Source organism: Neophocaena asiaeorientalis, unplaced genomic scaffold (assembly GCF_003031525.2).
Source record: "Neophocaena asiaeorientalis asiaeorientalis breed wild unplaced genomic scaffold, Neophocaena_asiaeorientalis_V1.1 scaffold177, whole genome shotgun sequence".
In the NCBI taxonomy this organism is placed as follows: Eukaryota; Metazoa; Chordata; class Mammalia; order Artiodactyla; family Phocoenidae; genus Neophocaena; species Neophocaena asiaeorientalis.
This window is the reverse complement of record NW_020172779.1, coordinates 21,329,877-21,357,725: the sequence shown is the minus strand read 5'-3', so window position 1 is coordinate 21,357,725 and position 27,849 is coordinate 21,329,877. Positions and strand designations below refer to the sequence as shown.

The window sequence follows — 27,849 nt, the reverse complement described above, 5'->3', positions numbered from 1 at the left end:
TCCAAAATGTTTTCATAAGGCCAGCACAACTCTGACACCAAAGCCAGACAAAGACATTACAACAAAACTACAGAGCAATATCCTTCATGAAGATGGACTCAAAAGTCTTTAACAAAATATTAGCAAAATAAATCCGGCAATATACAAAAAGTCCACACATGTTCAGCACATGAAATTTCTCAGATCCCAGTCCTTTGGGGCTTTTAACGGAGGCTTCGTTAATAGGCACGATTAATGAAATCACTGGCCACTGGTGATTAAAGTCAATCTCTAGCCCCTCTCCCCTCTCTGAAAGTTGAGGAGTGAATGAAAGTTCCAACCCTCTAACCATGATTGGTTCCCCTGGCAACTTGCCCCCATCCTGTGGTTACCTAAGGGCTTTCCAAAAGTGGAACCGGGCTTGTTACGAACAACAAAAGACACCTTTACTGCTCTAATCACTTAGGAAAGGGTTTTAGAAGTTCTGTGCCAGATGAAAATAGAGATGAAGACCAAATATATATTTTTATTACAAATCACAATATCACAAAGAGAAAGGCTCTCAACAAAGTAGGAATAGGAGGAAACTGACATCTATGAAAACCCTACAACTAACATACCTAGTGACAAATAAATGGACACCTTCCTGCTAAGATCAGAATAAGGCAAAGATGTCCACCCTCTCCACTTCTGGTCAACGTTGCACTGAAGTCCTAACCAATGCCGTAAGGTAAGAGGAACGGGAACACAGACACAGATTGCAATGGAAAATGTAAAACCATCTTTCTTTGCAGACAACATAATTGCATACACAGAAAATCTCACAAAAGTTTTTTTTTAATGCTAAAACTATTAATTACTAATAATTGAATTTAGCTAGATCTCAGGATACAAAATCAATATGCAAGTGTCAATTGAATTTCTATATACTAGCAACAGACAATTGGAAAGTAAGGTTTAAAAACACAATGACACAGCCACATGAAAAACATAAAAGACTCAGATAAATTTAACAAAATATGTGCAAGATCTTTACAAACATTGCAGAAAGAAATTAAAGAAAACCTAAATAAATGGAGCTATATGATCATGGATAACAGGAGTCAATAAATGTTAAGATGTCAATTCTCCCAAAATTGATTTATAGATTCAATGCAATGCCAATCAAAATCCCAACTAACTTTATTATAGAATTAAACATAATCTATAAGTTAAAAATTTATATGGAAATTTCAAAGGACCTAGAATAGCCAAAACAATCTTGAAAAAGAACAATTACACTACCTGATTTCAAGATTTCCTATATAGCTATAGTCCACAAGACAGTGAGAACTGACAGAGATTAAACAAATAAATCAATGGAACAGAATAGAAACTCCAATATAAAACCACACTTATATGGTCGATTAATTTCTTTTACAATGGTACCAAAGCAATTCAATGGGGAGTCTTTTGAACAAATGGTTTTACAACAATTGCGTATCTAGGGGGAAAAAGGAACTTTAATGCCTGTCTCTAACCATTCACAAATATTAATTTTGAGATGGACCCAAGGCCTAAATATGAAAAAACGAAAACACTTCTAGAAGAAAACACAGGAGACAATCTCGCCAACCTTGGGGTAGGTAAATATTTCTTAGGACCCAGAAAGCACTTATCATAAAAAGAAAAAAAAATAGATTAATTAGATTTCATCTAAATTAAAGCTTCTGCTCATCAAACAATACTATGAGGAAAGTGAAAAAAGGGAAACCACAGACATGGAGAAAATATTCACAAGACATATATCTGACAAGGGACTGTATTCGGAATACATGAAGGACTCTTACAAAATCAGGGAGAAAAAGACAAACAGACCAACTGCAAAAGTGAATAAAAGATTTAAATAGGTATGTCACAAAGGAAGGCATATGAATGACCAAAAGCCAAAGAAACAACAGTCAACATCTTGAATCCTCAGTGAAATGTCAATTAAAACCCGGGAGCTGCCACTACCCACCCAGGACAGAGCTCAAAGGAAAGAGAAAGACTCGACCAAATGCTGGCGGGGAAACTCACACTGCTGGTGGGATGGTGAAACCTCCTTGGAAAATCGACAGTGTCTTAGACAGTTATGACTCACCAGTTCCACTTTTAGGTATTAACCCCAGAGGCATGAAACATTCGTACACAAAATTACACATACAGGCATGTTCCCGGCAGCCTTACTCATAAGAGCCTCAAACTGGAAACAACCTGTACTAGGCAGACTCATTCCCTCCCAAAGATCCACCTGAGGAAACTGGAGAAAGAAGAGCGAGTTAAACTGAAGTGGGAGATTGGGATTGACATATATACACATATGTACAAAATAGCTAACTAATAAGGACCTGCTATATAAAAAATTAATTAATTAAATTAATTTTTTTAAAAAAAACTGAAACCAAGCAGCAGAAATGAAATAATAAAATTCAGAGCAGAAATAGAGAAGTGAACTTGAGAATGCATGCAAAAATGCGGACGAGGACTTCCCTGGTGGCACAGTGGTTAAGAATGCGCCTGCTGTTCTGTGCCCAGAACTCGGAGGACATGAGGTGGAGGTGGGCGAGCATCACCTTCCCCCTGGCCTGTGGCCAGAGGGCGGACGAGGACAAGGCCCGCATCCTCCCATGGGTGGACAACGTCTTCTCACGGATGATTTTCTTCTTCCACTACAACTCCTGCGTGTGACCCCCCGCGGCCCCCGGAGCCCGCCAGAACCGGGGTCTGAGAATTCCAGACCTTCCAGGGCCTTGAAGCCCACCTCCCCACTCCCCCCCCACACCCTGGGCTCCCACTCCATCGTTCCCACCTAAGGCTTCATGGGCTTTCGTGAGGACCCCCTCCCTCCACCGCCCCCCTTAAAGAAAACCCTGGGCTCTCACTCGGGGGAATTGGAAGTCCGGGTGACTGCCCATCACAGCCTGTGATGACGGTCCCCTGACTCTGCACCCTGCACCAGGGGCTTCCACCCTGGTAACTCTGAGGGGCTATGCAGCCCTGTGAGACCACCGCACACTTGAGGCCTTTGGGCCTGGCGTGGCCACACGTCACGAGAAGCTGAACACTGAGCTTCTTACAGGCAATCATCCACGTGTTCGCATTGTTAAACAAAAGCACCGGTTCCCGCGTCAAAAAAACACCCAGCTACGTGGCCCCAGAGCCGGAGGCCCTGCTGCCACATGTGACCACGGCTCTCCTGCCCCTCAGGTGTTCCCACGCCCCGCCCCCGCCCCCTTGCCAGGACGAAACCCTGAAGCAGAGCTTCCTCACGGCCATCCTCATGCTGGTGGGGGCTGTCAGCCGCAACGAGGGCGCCCAAAGCTACGAGCTCTCCCGGGTCTCTGAGCTCTTCGAGTGTCTGATGGTGAGTGCAAGGTCCTGGGGCAGAGGAAGGGCTTCCCGGGACAGAGGGGGCACCTCCCTCAGAGCAGCAACATTCATGAGAGGCACCCACTGGAAAAGGTTGGGCCGATTGGATTTCTAGAGCGTGTACAAGCCCCTCACAGGCTTTCACACCTGGAAGCACATCCATGGCCCCCACATGACTTCGTTCCTACAGGGACCCTGAGCTGGCCAGTTACGTGCACTGCACAGCCGATGTGGCTGAGACCCAGAAAGGTCAGCACCATCCATTCTGCTAATACTGACCTAGCTCACACCACTAGTTACTAGAGATTTGGGCCTCACGGAATCCCTGGGGTAGTGGAGGAAACACACAAGTGATGGACGATTATATAGTGATAATAAAAATACTAACAGTTCTCATTTACTGAGCCCCTGCCGTGACTCAGACACTCTGCCTCTCATTCCTTGCTTCATGTGTAACACAAGGGCAACAGCATCATGGTTTCTGTGAATAAAAGAAGCTCAGAGCAGTTGGGAGACTTGCCCAAGGTCATGCAACTCGTATGGGGGTAGCCAGGATTCAGACATGACCTGTCTATTCTAAAGTCTATGCTCTAGTGTTCTAAGTGGGGGCCAGGCCACAGAGACCCGCCTGGGTAGGTGAGGATCTAGGGCATAATCCTGTGGGTCACAGGGGTGCTGGGCACCAAGGTCTTTAGGCAGGGTTGAGACTTGGTGGCGGAAGTGAGGTAGGCCCAGGTGTGAGTGACTCAGCCTTCACCTGGGATTTCCAGCTTCTGATGGAGAAGGAGCCCCAGGACATGCTGTGCACGTCGACCCACCAACAGGCCATCCACATCATCTCCAGCCTCTGGTAGGCTCCCCAACCCCACACAGGACCTCGCTCAGCATCAAACAGCAACCTCACAGCTCAGGCTTGGTACCAGCAGGACAGTGACGGGGGAGAGATCAGACAGCAACACCCTACTGGGCAGGGCTAGGGACCTGAGCCAGTGCAGGCCACAGTACGTAGGGGGTGGGCAGCTTATGGAGGCCAGAGCCACTGGGGCACAGCCACTCTCCAGAGTGAGCTGACCCACCCAGACACTCAAGGTCAGAGCAGTTATTCGTGGTAACACCCCAGATTCTATGGGCACTTGAAAAGGTGTTTTTTTCTATTATCAGGTGTAGGACTTGCTATATACCTGTAAGATTTACTTTACTGATTGTGTTGTTTAGGTCTTCTACCTCCTCAATTTGTGTCCATTTGATCTGTCTTGTACCGAGAATGGTGTGTTAATGTCTCCTATTATTAATGTGTTTCTATCTATGTATCCTTCCATCTCCTGTAGTTTTTACTTCATAAGGTTCATAATGTTACATGGTGCACATATTCATAAGTGTTATATCTTCTTTACGAATTGTGACTGTCAGCATTAAAAAGTGCCCTGCCTTGTCACATTTAATGCTTTGAGGGCTTGAACTTTCTTATCAGGATCACTGCCTCTTCTCTCCTATTTTTTCCCATTTGCCCAGTATGGATTTGCCCATGCTTTTATTTTAACATTTCAGAATCCATTTGCTTTAGGTATCATCCTATATATAGCATATAGTTTGGTCTTGATCTGTAATCCAAATTGAAAATCTTTTTATTTTAATAGGTGAGTTAAGTCCATTCACACTTATCAATATGACTGATATGCTGAATCTCAACTCTGTCATAATATTTTGTAATTGCATGTGTTTTATTTGCTGGGTTTTTTTTCTATGACGTGTATTCTTTGATCTTTAGTTGTTTTTTTAATTTAGGAATTAAATTACTAATTTAATTAGTAATTACTAATTACTCCTAACCGATTTTAATGCCCTTAGTCCCTTGTTTTCTTATTTAACCTTTTAATATCTGGTTTACCCATTTTTATTGATATCCTTAAACTCCCATCCATTGCCCATATAACAACCAGTGAGATTATTCGTCCCTTCTCCTTCTATGTTTCCATTTGCACACTTCAAACTTTGCAGTGTAGTGATCCACCTTCCTCCTTACATTTGTTTTGAGCGAGTACACACACTCACCCTAAGTCCCTTTGCCAAAGATTTCTAGTCATCTCTTAGCTTGACAAAGCTCATCCTCTGACAGATTCCTCAAGAAGGTTCATGGATTCAGAACACCCTAGGTTCTTTTATGAAGGACAGCTATCCTACTTCCCAGACCAGGGATTAAACCCGTGTCCCCTGCCTTGGGAGCACAGAGTGTTAACCACTGGACTGCCAGGGAAGTCTCTAAGTATTTTTTAAATGCTGCTCAATTGTTGCCTTGCTTTGTTTTTGAAAAGTCTGATGAAAAAAAATTTTTTTTTTTTGCCTTTGTAAGTTATTTGATCTTTTTGTCTGGAGACCTTGGAACTTTTTTCTTTACCTTTGAGATATAACAATTTTACTAAGAAATGTCTCAGAATTGATCATTCTGTGTTAATTTTCCCAGGTACCCGGTGAGTCTTTTGAATATGTAGATTTAAGTCTTTTGTTGTTATTGTTTCTGGAAAGTTCTCTGGGTTGTAATTTTTTTCTTCCAGCTTTATTGAGACATAATTGGACATACAGCACTGGATAAGTCTAAGGTGTACAGCAGAATGATTTGACTTACATAGATCATGAAATGATGACCACAGTAAGTTTAGCAAGCATTCACCATGGCATGTAGATACAAAATAAAAGAAAAAGAAATTTTTGTCCTTGTGATGAGAACTCAGGATTCACTCTCTTAACAAGTTTCATATATAACACGCAGCAGTGTTCATTCTATTAATCATGGTGTACATTACATCCCTAGTACTTCTTTATCTTATGACTGAAAGTTTATACCTTTTGACCACCTCCATCTAATTCCCCCTCCCCCAACCCCTACCTCTGGTAGCCACAAATCTGGTCTCTCTTTCTATGAGTTTGTTTGTTTTGAAGTATAATTGACCTGCAACACTGTGTTAGTTCCTGGTGCACAAAATAGTGATTCTATATTTCTATACATTTCAAAATGATCACCATGATAAGTCTAGTTACCATCTGTCACCACACAAAAATATTACATTATTATTGACTGTGTTCCCAACACTGTATGTTTCATCCCTGTGATTTATTTATTTTGTAACTGGACGTTTGTACCTCTTTATCTCCCCCACCTATTTCTCTCTTGGTTATAGTTTTAAATAGTAGTGCTGTTCCATTGTTGTTTTTCTTCTCCAGAGACTCCAGTAATTCAAATGCTAGTCTTTCCTTGCCTGTCTTCCATTTCTCCTACTTTCTCTGTGACCGTTTTTACTTCTCTTAAATTCATCTTTATTCTCTTGGTGGTCTTTCTACTTTTCCTCAATGCCCCTTTCTAATTTTCATTTGAGTCTTCTCTCTCTTGAGCACCTTGAATTCTTTTTTTCACTTCTGAGTTCAATCAACTCCCTTTTCCTTTCTTATTAGAGGCTTTTTTTTTTTTTTGGTCCTTTTTGAATTTATAATTCAAGGCGGTTTTTCATATCTTTAAAGGCTTGCTTGAGTTTATTGGCCTGCATGTGGGGTGTTGTCTTACACTTTTATCTGAATCATGGTTGTTTTCCAGAGGAGGAATTTTCTCATTGGATGTGTGCTTTTTTTTTTTTCTGCCGTACGCGGCCCTCTCATTCTTGTGGCCTCTCCCGTTGGGGAACACAGGCTCCGGACGCGCAGGCTCAGCGGCCATGGCTCATGGGCCCAGCTGCTCCACGGCATGTGGGATCTTCCCGGACTGGGGCACGAACCCGTGTCCACTGCATCGGCAGGCGGACTCTCAACCACTGAGCCACCAGGGAAGCCCTGGATGTGTGCTTTTGTTTTCCAGGAGTTTTTGCAGTAACTCTATGGGTCTATTAATTTTTATCCTGTTTATATACAACACTATTAGACTGTTTTGTAGAATTTCAAGTTCAATGGCACCCTCTTCTGTCAGTATACCAAAGTCCAGGTAACTTAGCAGATTTTTAGTTTTGGTGGTAGGTGAAAGGATTATGTATCCTCCAGTATGGGGTGTCCTTTTTCTCTTGGAGGACCTTAAATTTTTCCTTTTTGTGCCATTACCTTTCACCAACCAATTTCAAAGGGTACTTCTTTCTTTTTTGCCCCTTTTTTCTCCCCAAAGCTGTGTGTGTTGAATGCCGCCCTTCAAATGAACATTCTTTTCAGTCCCTTTCTTGTGGTCAGTGCTCTGGTTTAGTTGGTGTCTTTCTTCTTTATTGTTTCATATTTTCAGACTTAAGATGGACTTTGTCTTCCTGAAGGCGATTTAGATCAATTCTGAGCCCTGTTGCCAGGTCCTGTCTCCTCTCCTCTCCATAGTTTCTCTCATCCTCCTTTTATCTGCCACAGAGCCTCATGGTGGAACAGGGGTGGGGTGGGAGTGTGAGAGACTGCAGGCCGGGGCTGGCATAGCTCTCTTCTGCTTATACTGTGTTGAAGTCTGGGTGTTCTCTGAGGTCACATTGTGTGGTTTTACTTTTCTCTTCTTCCTGCTGTGTTGTTTTTCAAGGAAATTTTGAGGGGGGGGGCGGGGACCCAGGCAGCCACCGTTGTCCTCAGCTGCCCAGGTCTATAGTTCAGTTTTATCTGTATGGGAATTTATACCTTATTTCCTCAGTTCTAAGAAGCACATTTTTCACACATCAACATCTATGAAGTAGGAGCACATTTTACATTGATGGTGCCTTACGCCTGGAATGATGTAGGGTTCTCAGTCCCCTGGGGGCACTCTTATCCTGAGACCACTTCAAATGTAAAAGTCTCTGCTGGAGGGTGTTTGGTGGGGGGCACAATGGGGGTGCGATTCAGACCCCAAGGTAGGTTTAGTGGTTTGGATTCTCAGGAGCGCCATCCTCCTTCCCCACGGTGTGCTCAGTGAGCACCGGTTTTCTTGCTGTTCTTTCTGCAAGGCGGGGGTTTTATTTCCTTTTGTTTTGCTTTGTCACATTTACACTGTACACACAGCCCTTGGGGTCCAACCTTTTTGGTGGGGCCCCTATTAGACTCCCACCTTGGATACCTTTTCGTTCTTAGTTGTGCGTGAAATAATGGTGGCGTGTCCTAAAATATGAACAGAATTGTGTGATATGAGCCCTCCCAGTATTCTTTCGTTATCTGGCTTTTTCCCTCAACATCTTATGCTTAAGCCTCCTCCCGATATGTTCCACAGAGCTGGAGTTCATTCATTTTGGTTGCTGTGTAGGATCCCATCCTGTGAACACCAGTTACCCTTCTTACTATGGATGGACATTTGGGTTTAGGTCTGTGGTTAACGCTGCTGTGAATTTGGTCATACATGTGCTCTGAGGCACATCTGCATTCAATTTCCATAGTGTAGGCGTGGCACCAACACCAACATATGACGCAAAATGTTTCTAAAGTACTTAAACCGCCTCTCATTCCCACAGTATTTTTTAGAGTTCCTGTTGCTCTACATCTTCACGAACACTTAACATCAACTTTCTAGTCAACCATCAAAATTTTAGCCAATCTTGTGGGTAGTATTAATCATATTTCCATGTTAATTTTCACTTTGCTGATTAAATAAGGAGGTTGTACATCCTTTCATGCCCTTTTTGGCCATTGAAACGGCATCTTTGGTGATGCCTATTCAAGTATCCTGCACATTTTTCTGTTGGGTCGTCCCTCCTTTTCTTATCGATTTCTAGGAATTCTTTACGTACAGTAATCTGGATACAAGGTCTCAGCTGATTCTATGTTAAATATCTTCTCCCACTTTGCAGCTTTCCTTTCGCTCCCTTACTAGGTCCTTTGATGAAAAGGAGTTCCAAGTTCCATCATTCATTCTCAGACATTACCTTATAAAAATCCTAGAGTTTGCCTTTCTCATTCAGCCCTCCAACCACCCACATCACGGAGGTGCTAATCGGGCTCCAGTTTCTTCTAAACGTCCAGCATCCTTTTTCGAGTTCCCCACCCTGTTCTTGCAGCTCTGGGTGCTTGCTCCCTGTAGTCAAGGTTTGTGTGCTGAGGGACTTCCCTGGTGACGCAGTGGTTAAGAATTCGCCTGCCAATGCAGGAGACATGGGTTCGAGCCCTGGTCCGGGAAGATCCCACATGCCGCAGAGCAACTAAGCCCACATGCCACAACTACTGAGCCCACGAGCCACAACTAGAGAAAGCCCACACGCAGCAACAAAGACCCAATGCAACCAAAGATAAATATAAAATAATAAATTATTTCTTTTTAAAAAAAGAGCTGTGTGCTAGGGACCTGCCTTTGCGCTCTCCCTGCTTGGCACTGCTCTGCTTATCTGTGCCTAGGCCAACACCCAAGGTTCTCATTCCTACAACTTTATATTAATTCACCTCCCCTGATCCAGAAAGGCCTCCCCCTCCTCCTTCCGCAAGACTGTCTTGGCCATTCTTGGCCCTTTGCATTTCTACATAACTTTTAGAATCATTGCCCAGCTTCCTCGTTTTCTCTTTTTCCTCTTTCACCCTTGGGCAACTGCTTTTACTGCCCTGGCCCTCAAAGCTGGACTAGGGATAATCCTTGCTTTGTCACACTCGTCCATCACGGCTCTATGCATGGCCTGCTTTAATTTAGTTCTTTACTTAGAGCAAGGATTCTTCTCAGTAATCGAATGCACACTTGTGAAGCTGTCACCCGTACAAAAGCCAGGGCCCTAGTTATGAACTACATCAAAGGACAGGGCTGCCCACCGTCACTGCTTCCATCCTCCTGGCTCATCCACCCTCATTTTTTTGCTTTCTTTTTATATAGTGAGATTGCATCTAAACATATTCTTAAAAACATTTTATTTGTAGTTTCAATAATTTTTTATAAAGAGTATCACGCTGCTTGTAGTCTTTGGAGACCTTTTTTCACCACCCTGATATTAATGTAGATTTCTAGATCTTGATTGTCTATTCTAATCTAAATCTAGTAACACCAGTTTTCCTTTCTTTAGTATTGCATTGTATGTCTCTTTCCATTTTTTTAAATAGACTTTTCTTTTTTGGGAGCTGTTTTAGGTTTGCAGAAAAATTAAGCAGAAAGTGCAAAGTTCCATCTACTTCCCTCCCCTGCCAGGCTCCTTTCTTGGTAACATCTTGCCTTAGTGTGCTATGTTTGTTACAATTGATGAGCCGATATTGATATATTATTATTAACTAAAGTCTATAGTTTACATTACAATTCACTCTTGGGGGTGTACATTCTACGGATTTGGACAAATGTACAGTGAGTGACAAGCATTCACTATTACAGCATCATACAGGTTAGTTTCACTGCCCCCAAACCCCCTGTGCACTGCCTATTCATCCCTCCCTCCCACTAAACCCCTGGCAATGACTGATCTTTTGACTGTCTACATGGTTTTCCCTTTTTCAGAATGTCACAGAGCTGGAATCATACCATACGTAGCCTTTTCAGGTTGGCTTCTGTCACTTTCTGACATGCTTTCAGGTTCCTGTGTGTCTTCATGGCAACCACTCTCACTCCTAGGAACGCTTTCTCTTTCTTATTTCTTTTTTTTGGGGAGGGGTGGTGGGGTGAAATGATCACCACAGTAAGTTTAGTTAACAATCATCATCATTCATAGTTACAGGTTTTCTGTCCTCGTGGTGAGCTATTCTCTTAGCAAGTTGCAAATATACAATACAGCGTTAACAGCTACGGCCGCGGTGCGCACATTACGTCCCCGGGACTTATCTTATACCTGGAAGTCTGTACCTTTTGACCCTCTTCACCATTTCACTTACCTTGCCTGCTCACCTCTAGCAACCACCAGCATGTTCTCCGTAGATATGAGCTGAGTTTTTGTTTGTTTGGTTTGGGTTTTGTTTTCATTTTGGATTCCACATGTAAGCAAGATCACTTGGTATTTTTCTTCCTCTGTCTGACCTATTCCACTAAAGCTAATGCCCTCAAGGTCCATCGATGTTGTCTCAAATGGCAAGATTTCCTTCTTTCTTATGGCTGAATAATATTTCATTTTATATATATCTTATTTCACTTAGCATAATACCCTCTAGGTCCATCCATGTTGTCTCAAATGGCAAAATTTTATTCTTTTTTTTTTTATAGCTGAGTACTATTGCATTGTGTGTGTGTGTGTGTGTGTATATATATATATATATGCTACATCTTCTTTATCCATTCATGTGCTGATGGGCAAATAGGTTGTTTCCATGTCTTGGCAATTGTAAATAATGCTGCTATGAACGTGGGGGTGCATATATCTTTTCAAGTTAGTGTTTTCGCATTTTTCAGATAAATTCCCGAGGGATTGCTGGATCACGTGGTGGTTGATGGATCTGCATACTGCTTTCCATAAAGGCTGCACCTACATTCCCGCCAACAGTGTACAAGGCTTCTCTTTTCTCCACATCCTTCCCAACACTTGTTAGTTCTTGTCCTTTTGACAATAGGTGTGAGATGATACCTCATTGGGGTTTTGACTTGCATTTTCCTCATGGTGAGTGATGCTTGAGCATCTTTTCCCGTACCTGTTGGCCACCTGTATGTCTTCCTTAGAAAAATGTCTACTCAGATCCTCTGCCCATTTTTTAATCGGATTGTGTGGGGAGTTTTTGTTTGTTTGTTTTTGCTATTGAGTTGTGTGTGTGCTTCAAGTATTTTGAACATTAACCCCTTTTCATAAATACGATGTGCAAATATTCTCTCCCATTCACTAGGTCGCCTTTTCATTTTGTAGATGGTTTCCTTTGCTGTGCAGAAGCGTTTTAGTTTGATATTGTCTCGCTTTGTTGATTTTTGCTTTTGCTGCCTTTGCTTTCGGTGTCAGATCCAAAAAAATGATTGCCAAGACTGACGTCAAGGAGCTTACCACCTAGGTTTTCTTCTAGGAGTTTTATGGTTTCAGGTCTTATGTTCAAGTCTTTAATCCATTTCGAGTTAATTTTTGTGTGTGCTGTAAGATAGAGGTCCAGTTGCATTCTTTCATACGTGGCTGCCCAGTTTTCCCAGCACCATTTGTTGAAGAGACTGTCCTTTCCCCATTGCATGTTCTTGGCTCCTTTGTTGTAAATCAATTGACCAGGTCTGCGTGGGCTTATTCCTGGGCTGGGAACACTTTCCTGACTTGGCTCCCAGAACCCACCCTCACCTGGCTCCTCCCCCACAAGCCCAGCCGCTCTTGCACAGCCTCCTGGCTGCTTCTTCCTGTGCCCCTGTCTTCTCAACGCAGGGGCCCCAGGGCTGAGCTTCAGGCCCCATCTTCACTTACACTCCCTGCCCTGGTGGCCACTTCCAGCCCCCTGGTTTAAATATCACCTAAGCCCAGGCGCCTCCCGAATGTTCTCCCTGGCCGGATGCACAGGGATGTCTAATGGGTGTCCACTTGCCACGTCCAGGCCACCCCCTGACCCTGCTCTGCACCTGTTCGTCTTGCCAGCTCCTGTGTCAGACATGGCGATTCATCCTCCAGCTTCAGGCCAAAGCTCTCGGTGTCGCCTTGGCTCTCTTCTCCACCCCTCAGCCCATCCTCTGGGAAGCCCTGCGGTCCACCTGCCTCCATCTCCCCCAGCCGCCGACACCACCACCCTAGTTAGGACATAACGCGCTCTCACTGCGCGTCCTGGCCCGTTTCCAGCCCCTCCGTCCCAGCAGCCAGAGTGGTCCTTTAAAACTAGGTCGGATCACGTCTCTCCTCCACTCCAAACATTCCAGCGGCCCCCACGTCAAAACCTTTACGGCACCCAACAAGTTGTGATGCTGCCCCACGACCTCACTGTCCTCCTGCCCTCCACTGCTCAGGTCACGCCGCCCACACTGGCCCTGAACACACCACGCAGGCCACCATCTCAGAGCTGCAGCCTCTCCCATTGCTCTCAGGTCTCCGCAGGCACCCCCCTTCCTAGCGGAGACCTCCCAGATGCATCTTCCTGGCGTGCCCCCTCCCGCCCTGCTGTACGCACGTGGGGTAGTGTCTGACGCACCATCGTTTGCTGCCCAAGTCAAACCCTAGGGGGGTCACGCCCAGGATTCTTACTGGTTCTCTCTCTGCCCAGCACCCCGGGACGTTGCCTGACCGTGACGGTGCCCAGTACAGAGGTGCTGACTGAGTGATAGACACCCACAGGGAGTAGAATAGAAGCCTTGGCCCTCTGTGCACCCTCGCTCCTGGGGAGCCATCTCACCTAAGCCCCTCGAGGCAGCTTTGCCCTCGAGAGGTGAAGTGACTTGGCCAAGGTCACCCAGCCAGCACGGGGCAGAGCAGGGATTTGAGTCCAGGCCCTTCTCACTGCAAAGGTGCCACTTCTAGGTGGGTGGTGACCTCACTCTGGAATCTCCCAGAGTCCTCTGAGCCCACTCAGCTAGGGTCAGATGGGACTGGTGTGGCCTCCCCAGTGCTCAAGGGCAGCCCCCCTCGGGTATCTCTGAAAGCTGGGGGTTGCAGGTCATCAAACCCCCCAACTATGCCCTCCCCGCCCACACCCCATCATTCCAGGGTCCCTCCTGCCCCTCCAGCCCCTTCCACCCAGCACGCAGGCCCAAAGACACCTAGCACAGAAAACAAGAGGGCCGTCACGGTCACTGACACTGGAGAGCCCCGGTGCCCCCTGCCTCCCCCAGTCTTGCAGGGCCATGCTTCCCCCCCGACCAGGCAGAAAGGCCATGGGACTAGGCAGGCCTGACCTGCACCATCTCCCCATTACGAGGCAGGGCCCTGATCAGAGCACATCCTGTCTCCAGTCCTCAGTTTCCTCATGTGCAAAATGGGCACAAGGACACTGAAAAGCTCTGCACACACCAGTGATGGCCCCTAAGTTGACCCAGGTTGGTGCCAGGGGAGCTGGACCCCAGGAAACCCAGGCTTAGGAGGAAGCAGCCACGGCAGGCTTCCAGGAGGAAGTGACTGTAGGGCGAGCCCTAAAGGCTGAGCGGGAATAGGCCAGGTGAGGAGACCAGAGGCAGGAGAGGAGGCTCCTCTGAGCCACACAGAATGTCTGTGCATTGCTGAGCTAGAGCCCATAGAACGGCAGGGATGCCTGCCCAGCCACCACTCAGCCCCTGCAGGCAGACGCCCTCCGGGTTCCCTTGCACAGGGCGCCGGACCCTGGCACGTTTTCGCTCTGATGTGCTGGACAGTTGTCAGCCTCCTTCCACCCCCCTCCTGACCAGTGCGGACTGGCCCCTTGTGGGAGGGTCATGGCCCGGGCTGGCAGGCTTGCCTTCCTCTGCACTGCGCATATCTGGAGAAATCCATTAAGCAAGTCTTTAAAAGCCTCGGGGCGACCCCTCTTTTCACTTGTTGGTACTATGATGAGCTTCACACAAGCTGCCAGTTTTAACAGCTCTCCCCAAGACACTCACTGAAAAAAACTGTCACTTCTCTCATACTGCTTCTGAATTCGAATATGCACCAAGTTCCTTTTTTATTCAAATCAACCATGCAAAATGCATGAATCTTCCCTAATAAGCTATTAAAAAGTTCTCCTTCCAGAAACAGGAGGGTTAGGAGAAAGCTATGATGAACTGCCTGGTCCATCAGCTTCCCTCCCCCGCCCCATGAGGTCCAGCCTCCCCTTCTCCCCCTTACCACCCCCCCACTGCCCTCCACCCCTAAGTCAGGTCAGACCTCGCCTGTGCTCAGAACCCTCCCTGCTTCCTCCCCCTTTAACTCTGAGAAGGGCCCAACCCTTCCAGTGGCCCTCTGGTCCTTCCTCATCTGGGTGCCTGTCTCCTCCAGGACCTCAGCTCCTGCCACAAGCCCCCACCATCCACGCACACCCTCTGCTCCAGCCTCAGCATCTTCCTGCCGTTTCTCAAACCCAGCACACTCCCGCCTCAGGACCTTTGCGGCTGCTGCGCCCTCTTCCTGGGGTGCTCTTCCCCCAGTAGCCTCACCTCCTGCGGTCTCCCAACCATCTTCTCTAAAACAGCAGCCCTCCTCCCTCCAGCCCATCCCAGCTACAGCTGTCATCTGTGCCCCATATAATGGGGGCTCCGGGGAGCAGGGACATATGTCTGTCTCACACAGGGCTCCCCCAGAGAACAGGATGGCTGTCACCTCACGGGGAGCACCAGGGGGCCTTCTGCTCAGGCTCAGCTGTGTCAAGATGCTCCGGCAGCCTCAGCCCTCCCCCCTCCCACCTCGCAGGTCCTGGCTTTTCTCTGGGCGGGTCCTCCCGGAAGAGAAGGGCGGGGCCCCAGCAACCACAGGACACACTCCCATCCTGGGCACGTCTATTGGCTCTAATTGGCCCAGCTTAGTTCACAGGCCCACCCCTGAACCAACTGCCTTGGCCACAGGGGCATGTGGGGCTCCGACTGACCAGGTCTGTCTCCCACACCTTCCCTGGAGCTGGGATGGGACCTGGGCCCCTTGCCCAGAGGACAACGGCGATGCGGATACCACCCCAAGGGGCCCGAGAGCACAGCAGGCCAATCGGCAGTGATGTCCGCCAGCCATCAAGGACAGCAAAGAGGTCAGCAGCCGCTCCTGGGCCTCAGAGGGCAGCACCACCCAGGCGCATCACTGTGGCCCCAGGTCTGACACTAGGTGGATGTGGTGGTACCATCCAGGGGGACAGGGGCCGAAGAGGGATCTGGGCACTCACTACCGAGAGGCCCACTGTCTTGTGGGTGCCCCCGGCAGCATGAGGGTGGCACAGGATACCTGTGGCAGCCACGCAAGGCTCAAGGCAGAGTCAGACTAGTCCTGGGCCTCTGAGGTTCCTGACGTCCTGCTAAGCTGTGCCGGCCCCTGGAAGCAACAGGTGAGGGTTTGGCAGGGCTTCCTGCCAGGGAAGCAGCAAGCGTGGACGGCCCTGCCTTGGGACTCTCCCTTTCCTTTGCATCTCTGATGAACAAAACCCCTTCTTTTAGAGACGTTTCCTGCTTTGGTTGGTTCTCAGCAAGGTCCTCCTCCAGGCACTGTCCACCCTGCCCCACAAAGGACTTCCCGTTCCTCTTGTTTCATCCATTAGGGGCTGAATCTCTTTAACTCTAATAGGACATCTCATTTCTCTTCATTTCAAAGACACTCCCTTCATCCACTTATAGGTATAATCCAACATATTTTCCTTCTTGCCCTGGCTGCCAGGAAGCTCACATAAAATTAATGTTCAGTCATCTCTCACTGTGGCACGGGGGTGCTTCCTTTTGCTTCTCACTTCCTGATTAGTCCTCTTTTTGACTTAAAGCTTTAAGTTTAATTTAAAGCTCTTTTATTTAAAACACTGTCCGTAGTCCTGGGTTTTGGCAGTCGACAAGGAACAAATAAGCAGTTAATAATGATATGCTGTTTGGGGCCTGGATCTGAGATCTAAGATCTCCTCCTAACCCCACTGTGAGCACTCTGAGCTGGTCTCTCCATCTCATGGTCTTGGTTTCTTCTTCTGTGCGATGGGGTTGGTCCCTCCCCAGGTGTTGTGCGGGTCAGGCGCCGCAGAGGACTGGGTAGCCTCTATGCTAGGGTGACCCTATGCAAGCGACCAACACTTGGGGCCTCAGTTAAGGGTTAGATCATGACCCCAGCCCAAACGTCTTCTGTTCGATTTGCCCAGTCGGGGTGCCGTGGTCTCAGGCCCAAGGGCCTCCTGATTCCTCGGACCCATGGGGGTTGTGACTTCCCAGGGGTTGAGCAGGGATTCCTGAGCAGGAAGGGACAGACGGGAAGGTTGGTGCTCTGCCCCGGTCTGGAGTCCACACGGCCCTGCTCGGACCTGCCTCCTTCCCTGGCCCCTGGCCTCAGCCTCGGCCCCCCTTCCACTCCGTGCTCCCCACAGCTCTTGGTCGAAAAGAGGAGAGAAAGGACTAACGGCTTATGTATTCTTTGGCCGATACTTGCTAAGTGTCCTGTGTGTCCTGCTCTCATTACTTAATGAATACGGATGGCACTTGCTGTGTCACAGACCGTGCTCAGTCACCAGAGAGCCATCCCTGCACTCAGGAGCTCAGCCCCATGGAAATGCAGATGGGGTCAAGTGACAGCCCGGTGATGCATGATACACCCTGGAGAGTGCCCTGAAGGAGAGGCACAGCCTCTGCAAAGGATGACCTTGGGGGGCGCCCCCTGCATGTGGTTCCCTGAGGACCCAGCCTCTGAGGACAGATCTGAATGATGGTTAGAGCTCACTGGGTGGGGAAAGGAGGGCAAAGAGCCTTCCAGGCAGGGGTACCCCAAAGAGGAAGGGACAGGAAGGAGGTGACCCCACGGCTCAGTCCCAGAACAGTGGGCAGCTACAGGGGGCTCCGTGCCGCGGAAGTGACAGTATCCGGTCGGCACTGGGGCGACATACAAAGATGAGAAGACAGAGCGTCCTCCTGCAGCTCACGTCAGACTGGGGGACACCAGGAGGGAAGGAAAGGGCCACGCTCCATTCCCTCGTCCCCCCGGGACAACAGCGGTCTGTGTCCCGCGGCACTGATGCACAGGAAGCCCTAGCTCTGTGTGAACCCCGCAGGCTCCCTGCACCCCTGCAGCCCACCCTCCAGCCCTCCCTCATCTTCAGAGTCGTTCTGCGCCAGGCATCCCTGGGGTGAGGCTGAAGGAGAGCACGACTTCACCCCAGGAGGAAGGGAGGGGAGTCCTGCATGGCCGGGCTCGGACCCGAGGGCCTCCGTCTTCTGTCGGTCAAGGAGCTGCATGGATTTCAGGCAACAAGGGTCCCTGTGCATTGCCCGGGGTCCTGGGCTGGGGATGGTCTTAGGCTTTAGGGCCCCACAAGTGATGCTGTTCACCCCGAGAGTCAGCAAGGGAGTCCCAAGAATGCCCAAATCAGCCAAACGCCATCTTTCCAGAAGCCCTGGTGTGGTGCAGGGACACAGCGACCGTGAGAGGAGATGCCCAACGTGCCCCAGGACCAGAAGCTTCCGAGAGTCATCACAGAGCAGACAAAATGCCAGTGTGCCCGGAGTCGCCTTCTCCTGAAACCGGCATCACTCTGGCTGAGACCAGTGACCCGGAAAACTCAGCCTCTTTTTAGCGGCACGGCTTGGGGGTGAGATGACAGGCCAGCTGACATTTGAGTCGGCCCCACTGGGGACTTTCACGGAATGGCATTTCATCCCTTCACATTTGGATTTGCAAATCTGATCAGAGCTGTGCCTGGTCCAAGCTGACAGCCTCACTCTGGGGGCGCTCACACATCCAGGTGACGCCACCAGACGCGGGGTGGCTAGGCAGGGAGACGGGCCACCGAGCTATTCCCGGGCCCTCCGCCCGTGCACTGCCTGCAGGGCCCGGGGCAGCCCAGAGCCCGTGGCTTGACACCACTGTGCAGGTCTGGAGCCCGCGGCCTAGCCGCGCTTTGCTTCTGCGGCCCCTGGCCAGGCTGTGTGACCCGGACGGGGCACGGGCAGCACGGTCCCTGACCCGCACCCTGTCCCACCGTGCTCCGGGTCCAGCTCTCTTTCTTGAGTCCACGCAAGCACGCGGCCGGTGGACCTGGTTTCCCCGCATCCTCAGGAGCTGCAGGTGGACCCTCCTCCAGGCCCCCGTGACACACACCCCCACTGTCCTCCTCCCCTGCCGGGACCCCTCTGCATTCTCAGCTCCACTTTCAAACGGCAGTGTCCATCGAGGCTCTGCTGGGGCCCCTTCCACCCTGCAGCTGGGGAAACCACCTGTCCCCAGTGTTTCCTAGTTCTCTCTCTCCAGCCCTGGAAAGCCAGCTGTGGGCACCTCATGCTGACCATGTGCCAAACCTGTCTCGAGCTTCCCCCTGGACCCGCCCCTCCCAGGAGGCCCCCCTCCAGTCTCCTGCTCCGCCACCGGGCGCACACCCATCCCACGCCCCGACATCTCTGTTGAAGGAGGCCGGGAACGAGCTGCCCCCGGGAGGCCCCAGTGCTGCCAGGCCCTGAGTGCAGACGGGAACCACAAGGCACCTTTCCACCTGCGACGGCTGGGCACCCTCCCCAAGGGCGAGGCTGGCTGGGGACCCCTCTGCACTGCCGCAGCACGTCGCTGGAGGCGCTGAAGAGCCTGCTGCCCGCCACTGGGCACTGGCAGGACTTCGCCCACCTGGAGCTGCAGGGAGCCTGGGACCTGTTCGCCACCACCCACACCGACCCGCAGGGCATGGGCCTCCTCGCCAGGTAGGGGCAGGGCGGGGCCAGGGGAAGGGGACTGCCCGGGTCACCCCTGCCCAGAAGGCTAGGCTGTGGACTTCCGTACCTCCAGGGCCTGCCTGCGAGCACAGCCCCACGGACTCACACGTGTGCACGCAGGGCACGGAAAGCACGGGCGCCCCGCCCCCGTCTCACGCGCACACGCTGGAAGCCTAGGATGCAGGCGTCTTCCTCCGGCCCCTTCCACAGCCTGAGGCCTCCTAGGGGACAAGGGCCAAATCTGCTCCCCTGTCCATCCCATGCTCAGCCCGGGCCTGGCAGCCAGTGGGCGGCCAGTGGGTGCAAAGGGAGCAGGAAACGGTCGAAGAGAGATGTGCCCACCCACGCTCAGCAACACCTCTGGCCGCCTGGCCCCTGGGTTGGGGTGTGTGGGGAGGGGGACACGGGGCTGTGTCCGCAAGCCCAAGCCCTGCCCCTGCCCTTCGCCTGTGCCCAGGGCCATGGTGCAGAGCCGCTGCAAGCAAGTCACGGTGCCGATCACCCAGCTGCTACCCAGCCTGCAGAGCCAGGAGCAGCGGGGGAGGAAGGCAGCCATCGTCATCCTCACGGGGACCTGCGTGCGGCGAGGGGAGCCCCTCAGAGACAGCCTGAGCCCCTCGTCCGGCTGCCTCAGCCGCCGCCAGAACCACACCAGCACCTCACCTGCCCGACAAACCCCTCACACCCCTCCTTCCCGCTTCCAGCTCCTTGGGGCCCGCGGTCGGGGGCTTCTGGCTGGGTCCGCACCTCCCAGCGCCCCCTCAGCCTGCAGCCTGGCGGGACTGTCTTTCCACGCACCCTGCTCCCTGATGACTCGAGGTCCCACCCCGGGACCGTGAAGCCAAAAGGGCAATGAAAGAGTAGAAGGAGACCCCAATCAAAGCCTGTGCTTCTCCCACCCCACCCCGCTCGAGGAACGTCTGGGCCTCCCTCCACGGGGCTTTGTCCCCAAGTGCCCCAGGAGCCAGGCTGTTGATGTATGCTGCTCCCAGCCTTGCTGTGTGACCTCAGACAAGGACCTTTCCCCCTCTGGGCCTCAGTCTCCCCAGCTATACATTGAAGGATCGAACCAGCTTGGAGGTGGGTTTCAAATACCCATTAACCAAGATACCCAGAGGGAGCAGGTCAGCCACCCTCCCCAAACCGCCTGCCAGGCCCTGGTCCTACAGCCCTGCTCCCAGACACAGATGAAGGCCCCTAGGAGAGGATGCCAGGACTGACCCGCCTGCCCCGGGGGCCACCCAGTTCCGCTACAGCCCTGCCCTGCTGGAGGTGTTCCCCAAACAGGCCGCCCTGACCATGCTGGCCCAAAGCCTCAGGGACCCCAGCCCTGAGGTCTGCGTGCTGAGCCTGTAGGTCCTGGGAAACATCCTCTTTTTCCCAGAGAAGGTAAGAGGGTGAGGGGAGCCGTGGCTGGAGCAACCCCCAGAGCGGCCAGGTGTGCGGGGTGCAGACAAGGCCCACTGGGTTGGAATCCCGGCTCTAGGGACACAAAATCACCTTTCTGGGGCTAGGTTTCCTCACTTGCAGAATGGTGCTGGTGATGGCCTCTTGGCAGGGCCGCGGGAGGGGTGCAGCATCTACTCCCGAAGGACACTGTCTCCACCACACCCGGGAATAGGCGGACGCCCCTGCAGACCTCCAGGCACCTAGGAGGAGCCCACCAGTTGGCACCCCAAGGCTGGCCCGCAGACAGGAACCTCCCCTGAGAATCTTATGGGCGGGTACCCCCGGTCATCGCAGACTCAGCTTCACTCCCTCCCGATTGCACCCATCACCGTGCAACCCACATCCCATAATGAATGAACAGCTGGAACATTGCCAAAGAGGCAGAAGGGAAGGTCTGCAATGCTGCCTTAGGGGGATCCGGCCGTTCCATCTACAACCCCCCAGCTCATCCACCTACCTACCCACTCATCCATTCACAAAGTCAGCCATTCATCCCTCCATCCCTCCATCCATCCATCCACCCACTCGTCCATCCACCCATCCACTTGTTCCTTGGGTCCTTCATTTATGAGTCATTCTTTTCTGATTTCTTTCATTCATTCATTTCACTCAATCATTTATCCACATTTGCTTTGTCACTCATTCATTCATTCTGTCAGTGGTCAGCCATCCAGACACCTGTCCCCAGGTGTCCTCCCAGACAGGCAATCAGTAGGAAGTGTCCATGTGCTTCCTCTCTACCCCGCACTGGGTGTGGACCTGCAGGAACAGAGAAGACAGAGCAGAGGGGGCTACCAGACCAGGACGGCCAGGGCTAGGGAAGGTGGATGGTTCCCAAGGCGGGGGTGCAGCCACAGCAGGGCTGGGGGAAACAACACACCCTGAGCCCCCCAGCCAAGGAGACCTGCTTCTGTGGGGGGGGCAGGGATGGAGCGGGCCCCAGGGCTGAGGGAGGGGCTGCGGTCGCTGCCCTAGACGCCAGAGAGGCACCCTCCGCTGGGGCCCATGAGAACAAACGGCCCCGCAGGACTGTCCACTTCTGTCTACCGTCAAACACAAATCACACTAACTGGGTGCCGGTGTGTGCACTGGGAGACCGGAGAGTAGCTACACGCAAAAGACCCAAACCGACCGCTTACACACGGTAGAAGTGCATTTCTCTCCCGCCGCTGTGGCTGTCCTGCTCTGCACTCCCCAGGGGAGCAGGCTCCTCGTTTGTTGTGCTCCATTCTGGGTGCTGCCCTCCTCTGCAGGGCCTGGGCGGCCACCACCATGCCCACTTCAGCCAGCAGGCACACCCTGCCCCTTGAGGCACGGCCTGCAAGTTGATCACCCGCTTCTGCTCCAGTGGTCACGCGAGGAGGCCAGGGAAGTCCACCCCTGCCACAAAGGGGTCCTCTTACCAGGGAACAAGGGGCCAGCTCGGCAGGCAGAAGGAGGGCCCCCTCCACCAATCCCACTGCTCACCTCGGGGGAGGGGATCCAGACAACTAGGCTAAAAACGCCTCGACAGTCATGGGACGATCACGTTGAGAACCTGCACGCTGCTTTCAGGACTGGCGCGCAGCCATGTTTGTCCTTGTTAGAAATTACATTTTGCTTTTAGAAGATGCTCCCAATGTCATGCCTACATATCAATGAAATAATTCAACTGAGAACGCTGCAAATGTAGCCATCGAAGGAAGGCAGACACGCTCCAGTTAGCATGCCTCCCACCCACAGCTGACCTGAAACCATTCCCGTTCAGGTCACCTGTGACCTCCCCGCAGTGGACCCGTCAGCACATGTGACTGGGTGACCTTTCCGTCCACTTGGCCCCAGGACCCCTCCCTCACTTGGTTTTCCTCCCACGTCGAAGGTGGTGCCTTGTCATCTTCACCTGTTCTTCCTCCTGTTCTTGGACCCCTTCCCGCCATTCTCCTTGGTCTACACTTGCTCCCTTGGTGGTATCCTCCAATCTTTATGTACCGCCTATAGGCCAGTTGCTCCCAAACCTGTATCCCAAACGCGGACCTGAACTCCAGCCTCGACCCTCAAACTGCTTGGATTCTAGCAGCATCTCAAACTCAACCTGTGCACAACGGACCCCTCACCCCAAACAGGCTCCTCCTGCAGCCCCCATCTCAGGTGATGGGGGCTCCACCCGTCCTGTTGCTCCAGCCCCAAACAGTAAGGTCATTCAGCCAATCAACAAACCCCACAAACACCCAGGCGTGCTCCTGCCTCAGGGCCTTTGTACTTGCTGCTCCTTCTGCTGGAAAGCTCTTCCAGCACCTCTTTGTAAGAATTTGCTCAGCTGTCACCTTCTCAGTAACAAATGCTCTGATCCTACTTAAAATTAAAACTTTAGGGACTTCCCTGGTGGCCCATTGGTTAAGAATCCGCTTTTCAATACAGGGGGCAAGGCTTCGATCTCTGGTCGGGGATCTAAGATCCCACATGCTGTGCAGCACAGCCAATAAATAAATCAATAAATAAATAAAATAATTTTTTTAAAACCTTCATAACCACCACCTCTGCCGGTACCTCCACCCCTGCCCTGCTGTATCATACCACTCGTCACTGACTGACACATGCCACGTTGTGTGTTTAACTTTGGGTCCTTCCCGTTAGAATCCATTCTGCCTGTCCAGTCCACTGCCAGACCTGGGTCCCAGCACCCTGGCTGCACCCAGTTGGTGCTCAGAAAGTGTTTGTCACTGAAATTAATTTAATACTGTAAAACTAAACACAGCTTAGGAAGCCAATGAAGTTGCCAAAAACTTGCTTAAAAGTTGTAAAATCAGCCTAGTTTGCACAAGTCATTGATAAGGGGCTTGATGATGGGAAGCATCCATTTGCTGACATGTCTCTTTCTGACATATCCACCCAGACAATCCACGAGCACACTGTACACAAGAGGAGCAGGAAGAATTGGCTGAAAATGAACTTAGCTTTTTCTTTTAAAGTAATGTAAAAGTGGGAAATGGTCATTGCAACATAGAAGGTCTGGAGCCACCACTGGTGCACCCAACTCCCCATGACGTGATTCGCCAGCGACCTCAGTGTGTGCCCACCTGACCAAATTTGTCTCCTCCAGCCCCCCAGGCCCCCTCTGACCCATGGGGAGGCTAGAAATGGGGGTAAAGGCAGGGTGGGGCGGAGGAAGGGAAGGGTGGTCTCCAGGACTTGGTGGGGGCGCTCTGGCCAGCACGGAGCTGGACAGGAAGGACCTGGGAGCCAACTAGCACGGGGCTAATGCTCCCCTAACCCCAGGAGGACCCCCAGTGGCTCAGAGAGGAGAAGCCTGTCCTCAGTCTGTCCACAGCTCCCAGTGGACAGACCAGGGCTCGGAGCTCATTTCCCTCATGGGCAGAGCCAGGGCGGGATCCAGCAGGGCGCAGGGAACAGTGCAGGTGCCCAGGCCTGGATGAGGGTCTGGGAAGGGCAGAGTCTGTGTTGGCTCTGGGTCTACCCAGCAGGGCTGGGGTGCGGGGTGTGTGCAGAGGCAGGGGTCCCACTGCCCACTGGCCCCACCTCCCCCAGGGACGCCTGCTCCGTGGACTGCTGCCGCCCTTCCTCGACGGCTTCTTCCACAGCGGCGAGCCGGTGGTGGTGCGCATCATGGGCACCGTGTCAGACATGCTGCACCGCCTGGGCGCACACAGCACAAAGGCCCAGAGCTTTGGCATCGCCATCAACGCCCGCTCCTTCTCCGACAACGTGAGTGTGCCCAGGGAGGGGCGAGTGCCCCCATCTCGTGCCCCTCCTGTGCCTCCCCAGCTCCCTTCCTCGAAGGCGGGGAGGACCCCAGGCCACGGTCCAGCTGGGGCAGGGAGGTGGAGGTCCAGGGCAGCTCCCTGGGTGTGCACCGGCGCAGGTGGACCAGCCGGGAGGCCACCAGGTGGCGCTCGCCCCTCTCCATGGGGCTGAACTAGCGCCGACATCCAGTCTCTCCAACCCCACCTGTCCTCACCTTCCTGACCAGTCAGCACGTTTGCAATGGCAGATTTTCCTTCACTGGGAAATTAGAGGGATAAGCCCTGCCCCGCCCCCCCCCCAGCTGCATTCATGACACTCGGGTTGTCAGGATGTGATTGTGAGCATGAAAGAGAAACGATTTCAGGTCCCTGAGGATGGCCTGTGACCCTCCCCAGGAGCCCTGTCCCTGAGAGCCCTGAGCCCAGGTGAAAGTGTCCCGCTGAGGGGACTGAGCCCCACCCCCACCACGGAGCGGAGGGTCAGGAGCCCCAGGCAGGTCTGGCTCTGGCCCTGAGCCTCTGCCTTGCAGGAGCGGGATGGAGTCCAGGCAGCGGCCATGGCACTGTTCGGGGAGCTGGTGGCGTCAATGACAGGCAGAAAGCTAAGTGGCCTGAGAACCCAGGTGCACCAGAGTATGGTGGCCCTGCTCCTGCACCTGAAGGACAGCTGCCGGGCCGTCGTCACGGTCAGTGCCTCCCGATGGGCCTTCGCCTTGGCGGGGCTGGGGACCCACGGGTGGCAGGGGGCTGAGGACAGGGGGCTGGGGGGCTGTAGATGGCAGGGGGTGCTCCCTGGGGCAGCAGGTTTGGCCCCCTCCTTGGTTTCCCTGCCCCTCCCCATGTGCACACACGTGCACTCACACACACGTGCAAACACGTGGCCGTGCCGTCTGTGGTCAGGACACTGTCTGTCCTGCTCACTGCTGTGTCCCCAGCGCCCGGCCTGCAGTCGGGGCTCAGGTTGTTCGTTGAACTTGCTGAGATATGGGCTGAGCCCTACTGTGTGCCAGCCCGTGCCCCACGCCAGGCCCCTAAGACGCAGCTCGGCCTTCCTGGAGCTCCCAGCGGCCAGGGAGATGGACAATAGCGGCCAGTGTCCAAGCCAATAGGGGCTGAGCGGGGCCTGGTGCCACGGCCAGGGAGGTGGGCGGGCTGAGCGCAGCCTCACAGGCAGCGGGAAGGAGCCCAGGAGGGGCCGCGCCCACGCTGCGGCTTCCTCAGACCCTACCCGAGCCCGGGCCCTCCCCTGCGGTCCCCACAGCAGGCCAAGCTCGCCTTCCACCGCGGCGCGGCTGCGGCACACCCTCTCCTGCACGCTGGCCTGGGAGGCGAGCCTTGGCGCCAGCCACTTCCTCTGGAGCTGCCTGGTTTGGGGCCGCAGCGGGGGATGGGAGGGGAGGGGGGCCAGGAGCCGGGCTCCCCGGGGCTGGGGCTCCGGTCCATGCTCTCTGCGGGCCCAGCCCTCTGGCCCCAGCGAGTGACAGGCGTGCTCCCCAGATGACCCACAGCCAGGAGGGGCTCGGCATCCACTTGGCACAGGCCCTCGGCTACCTGCACAGCCGCCGTCGTCACATCAAGACCTGGTCAGCGCTCTTCATGGGTGAGCGGGGGCCGGGCTTGGGGACCCCCGGGCCTGCCCCGCCTGAGCGCCCTGAGCCTCACCCGCCCGCCCAGCACCTGCCTCGCCACTGCAGCTGGAGCTCGAGGGCCACTGGCAAGAGGAAAGGTGGCGAGGGGGCCAGGCCTCAGAGGGTCAGGAGCGGGTCCAAGCCCCCTTCCACCGGCCAGCGTGCTCCTGGTTGTCACACAGGTTATACCATCTGCCACCACCCCCAGGCCGTGTCCCAGATGGTCAAGGACATGGACACGAAGCTGCTGTTCTGCAGAAAGTGGCCCCAACCCGTCCACACCCACACCCGTGTCACAGGGAGGGTGGACCCCCAAACACGTGGGGCTGAGAGGGGGTGGGGAAGGGGAGCGCCCAGGCCCAGAAGGCCCAGGAGGTGGGGTCTGGGTGCCAACCTGCCCCCCACACCCCAGGTGGGAACGAGGGCGCTGCCCTGTCAGGGCGGGGCTGCAGGGGGCGCCTCTGACTTCTCCCTCCTCTCCTGGAGCTTTTGAGGATCTTAAGAATGACCCAGAGCCCAGCATCCAAGAACTTGCCACCAGGCAGTCCTTCCTTCAGCAGATGGCAGCCGGACCGCGCTGACGTCCAGCCATCCTCCCTCACCTTCCTGCTCACCCACCCCCAGCCCCGGGCCCACCGTGTCAGGAAGCCCTGCTCTGTCCACACAGCGCTTGGTTGCATAACATTTTTCCATTTGAAAGAAAGATCTAGATTCAACAAAGATGTGTCACACCTGTACGCTGCCTGCCCACCATTCCGTGGGTCCCCAGGGGAACCAGGCAAGCCCCAGGAGACACTGGCAGGCCTGGGTGAGGCCGGGGAGACCGTGTCCCCCAGAGACAAACTGGGAAGTCTGTGCAGCGCCCTGCAAATGACAACCCCTCCCCTCATGGAGATCAGGTGGGCTCTCCTTGGCCAGAGCCCAAGCCATGGCCTGCCAGTGTCCTGGGCGCTGGGAGGGCACTCCCAGGGCAGCCTTGGCCCTCGGGGCTCACTGCTGAGTGCAGCCATTCACCGGGGCACTCCGACGGCATTCAGCTTGTCTCTGGTTTAGAGCTCCGTAGTCACAGGGGGTGCTGACGGTGGGCAAGAGGCCCCTTGGCTGGTCTCCCTCAGCTCCTGCGACTCAAGGTCTCCCTCCACCCCCATCTCTAGCCTCCTGAATCCAGTCAGGGCTGGCACCCGGGGTTGGCAGCGGAACCAGCCTGGCCCAGAGGCAGACCTTCCTGGTGGGCCTGGCCCATCCTGGATGAGCTGTGTGGCCTTAGGCGAGGGTCTCAGCTCTCTGAGTCTCAGCTGTCCTATCTGTAAAATGGGTAGTAAGACCTTCCTCCAAGACCCCTTGGAGGGCTGAGTCTAGAAAGGGTCCCCGGACTCCCAGGGAGCCCCTGGAGACCCACCTGACCTTCAGGAGGTCCTTCCCCTCCCAGTCTTGGTCTTTCCACTTGTGCAATGGGCAGGTGGGCCCTTTCCCTGCCTGTGAGACCCTCCCTTGCCGGAGTCCTCCCTAGGGCTTCCCCCCAGGGTGTCTCTCTCGGGACCCCAGCCGGCCGCCCTCCAACAGGAGGTCCAGCCCAGCCCAGCCTGCCCCCTGCTTT

At 53.0% G+C, this 27,849-nt stretch overlaps 1 protein-coding gene across 1 annotated transcript in view; it reads left to right on the top strand.

Annotated features, from left to right (window-relative positions):
* The window catches only part of LOC112397173 (maestro heat-like repeat family member 5), a 33,127-nt gene extending 6,294 nt beyond the window's left edge, over positions 1–26,833 (top strand). The window contains 13 exon segments of the mRNA XM_024741291.1: positions 2,536–2,682; positions 3,242–3,364; positions 4,140–4,219; positions 19,286–19,423; positions 19,893–20,013; positions 20,681–20,824; positions 24,410–24,586; positions 25,155–25,310; positions 25,886–25,908; positions 25,910–25,991; positions 26,122–26,224; positions 26,435–26,506; positions 26,739–26,833. Coding sequence (XP_024597059.1) covers positions 2,536–2,682; positions 3,242–3,364; positions 4,140–4,219; positions 19,286–19,423; positions 19,893–20,013; positions 20,681–20,824; positions 24,410–24,586; positions 25,155–25,310; positions 25,886–25,908; positions 25,910–25,991; positions 26,122–26,224; positions 26,435–26,506; positions 26,739–26,833 — 1,461 coding nt within the window.
* The last annotated feature ends 1,016 nt before the right edge of the window (positions 26,834–27,849 follow it).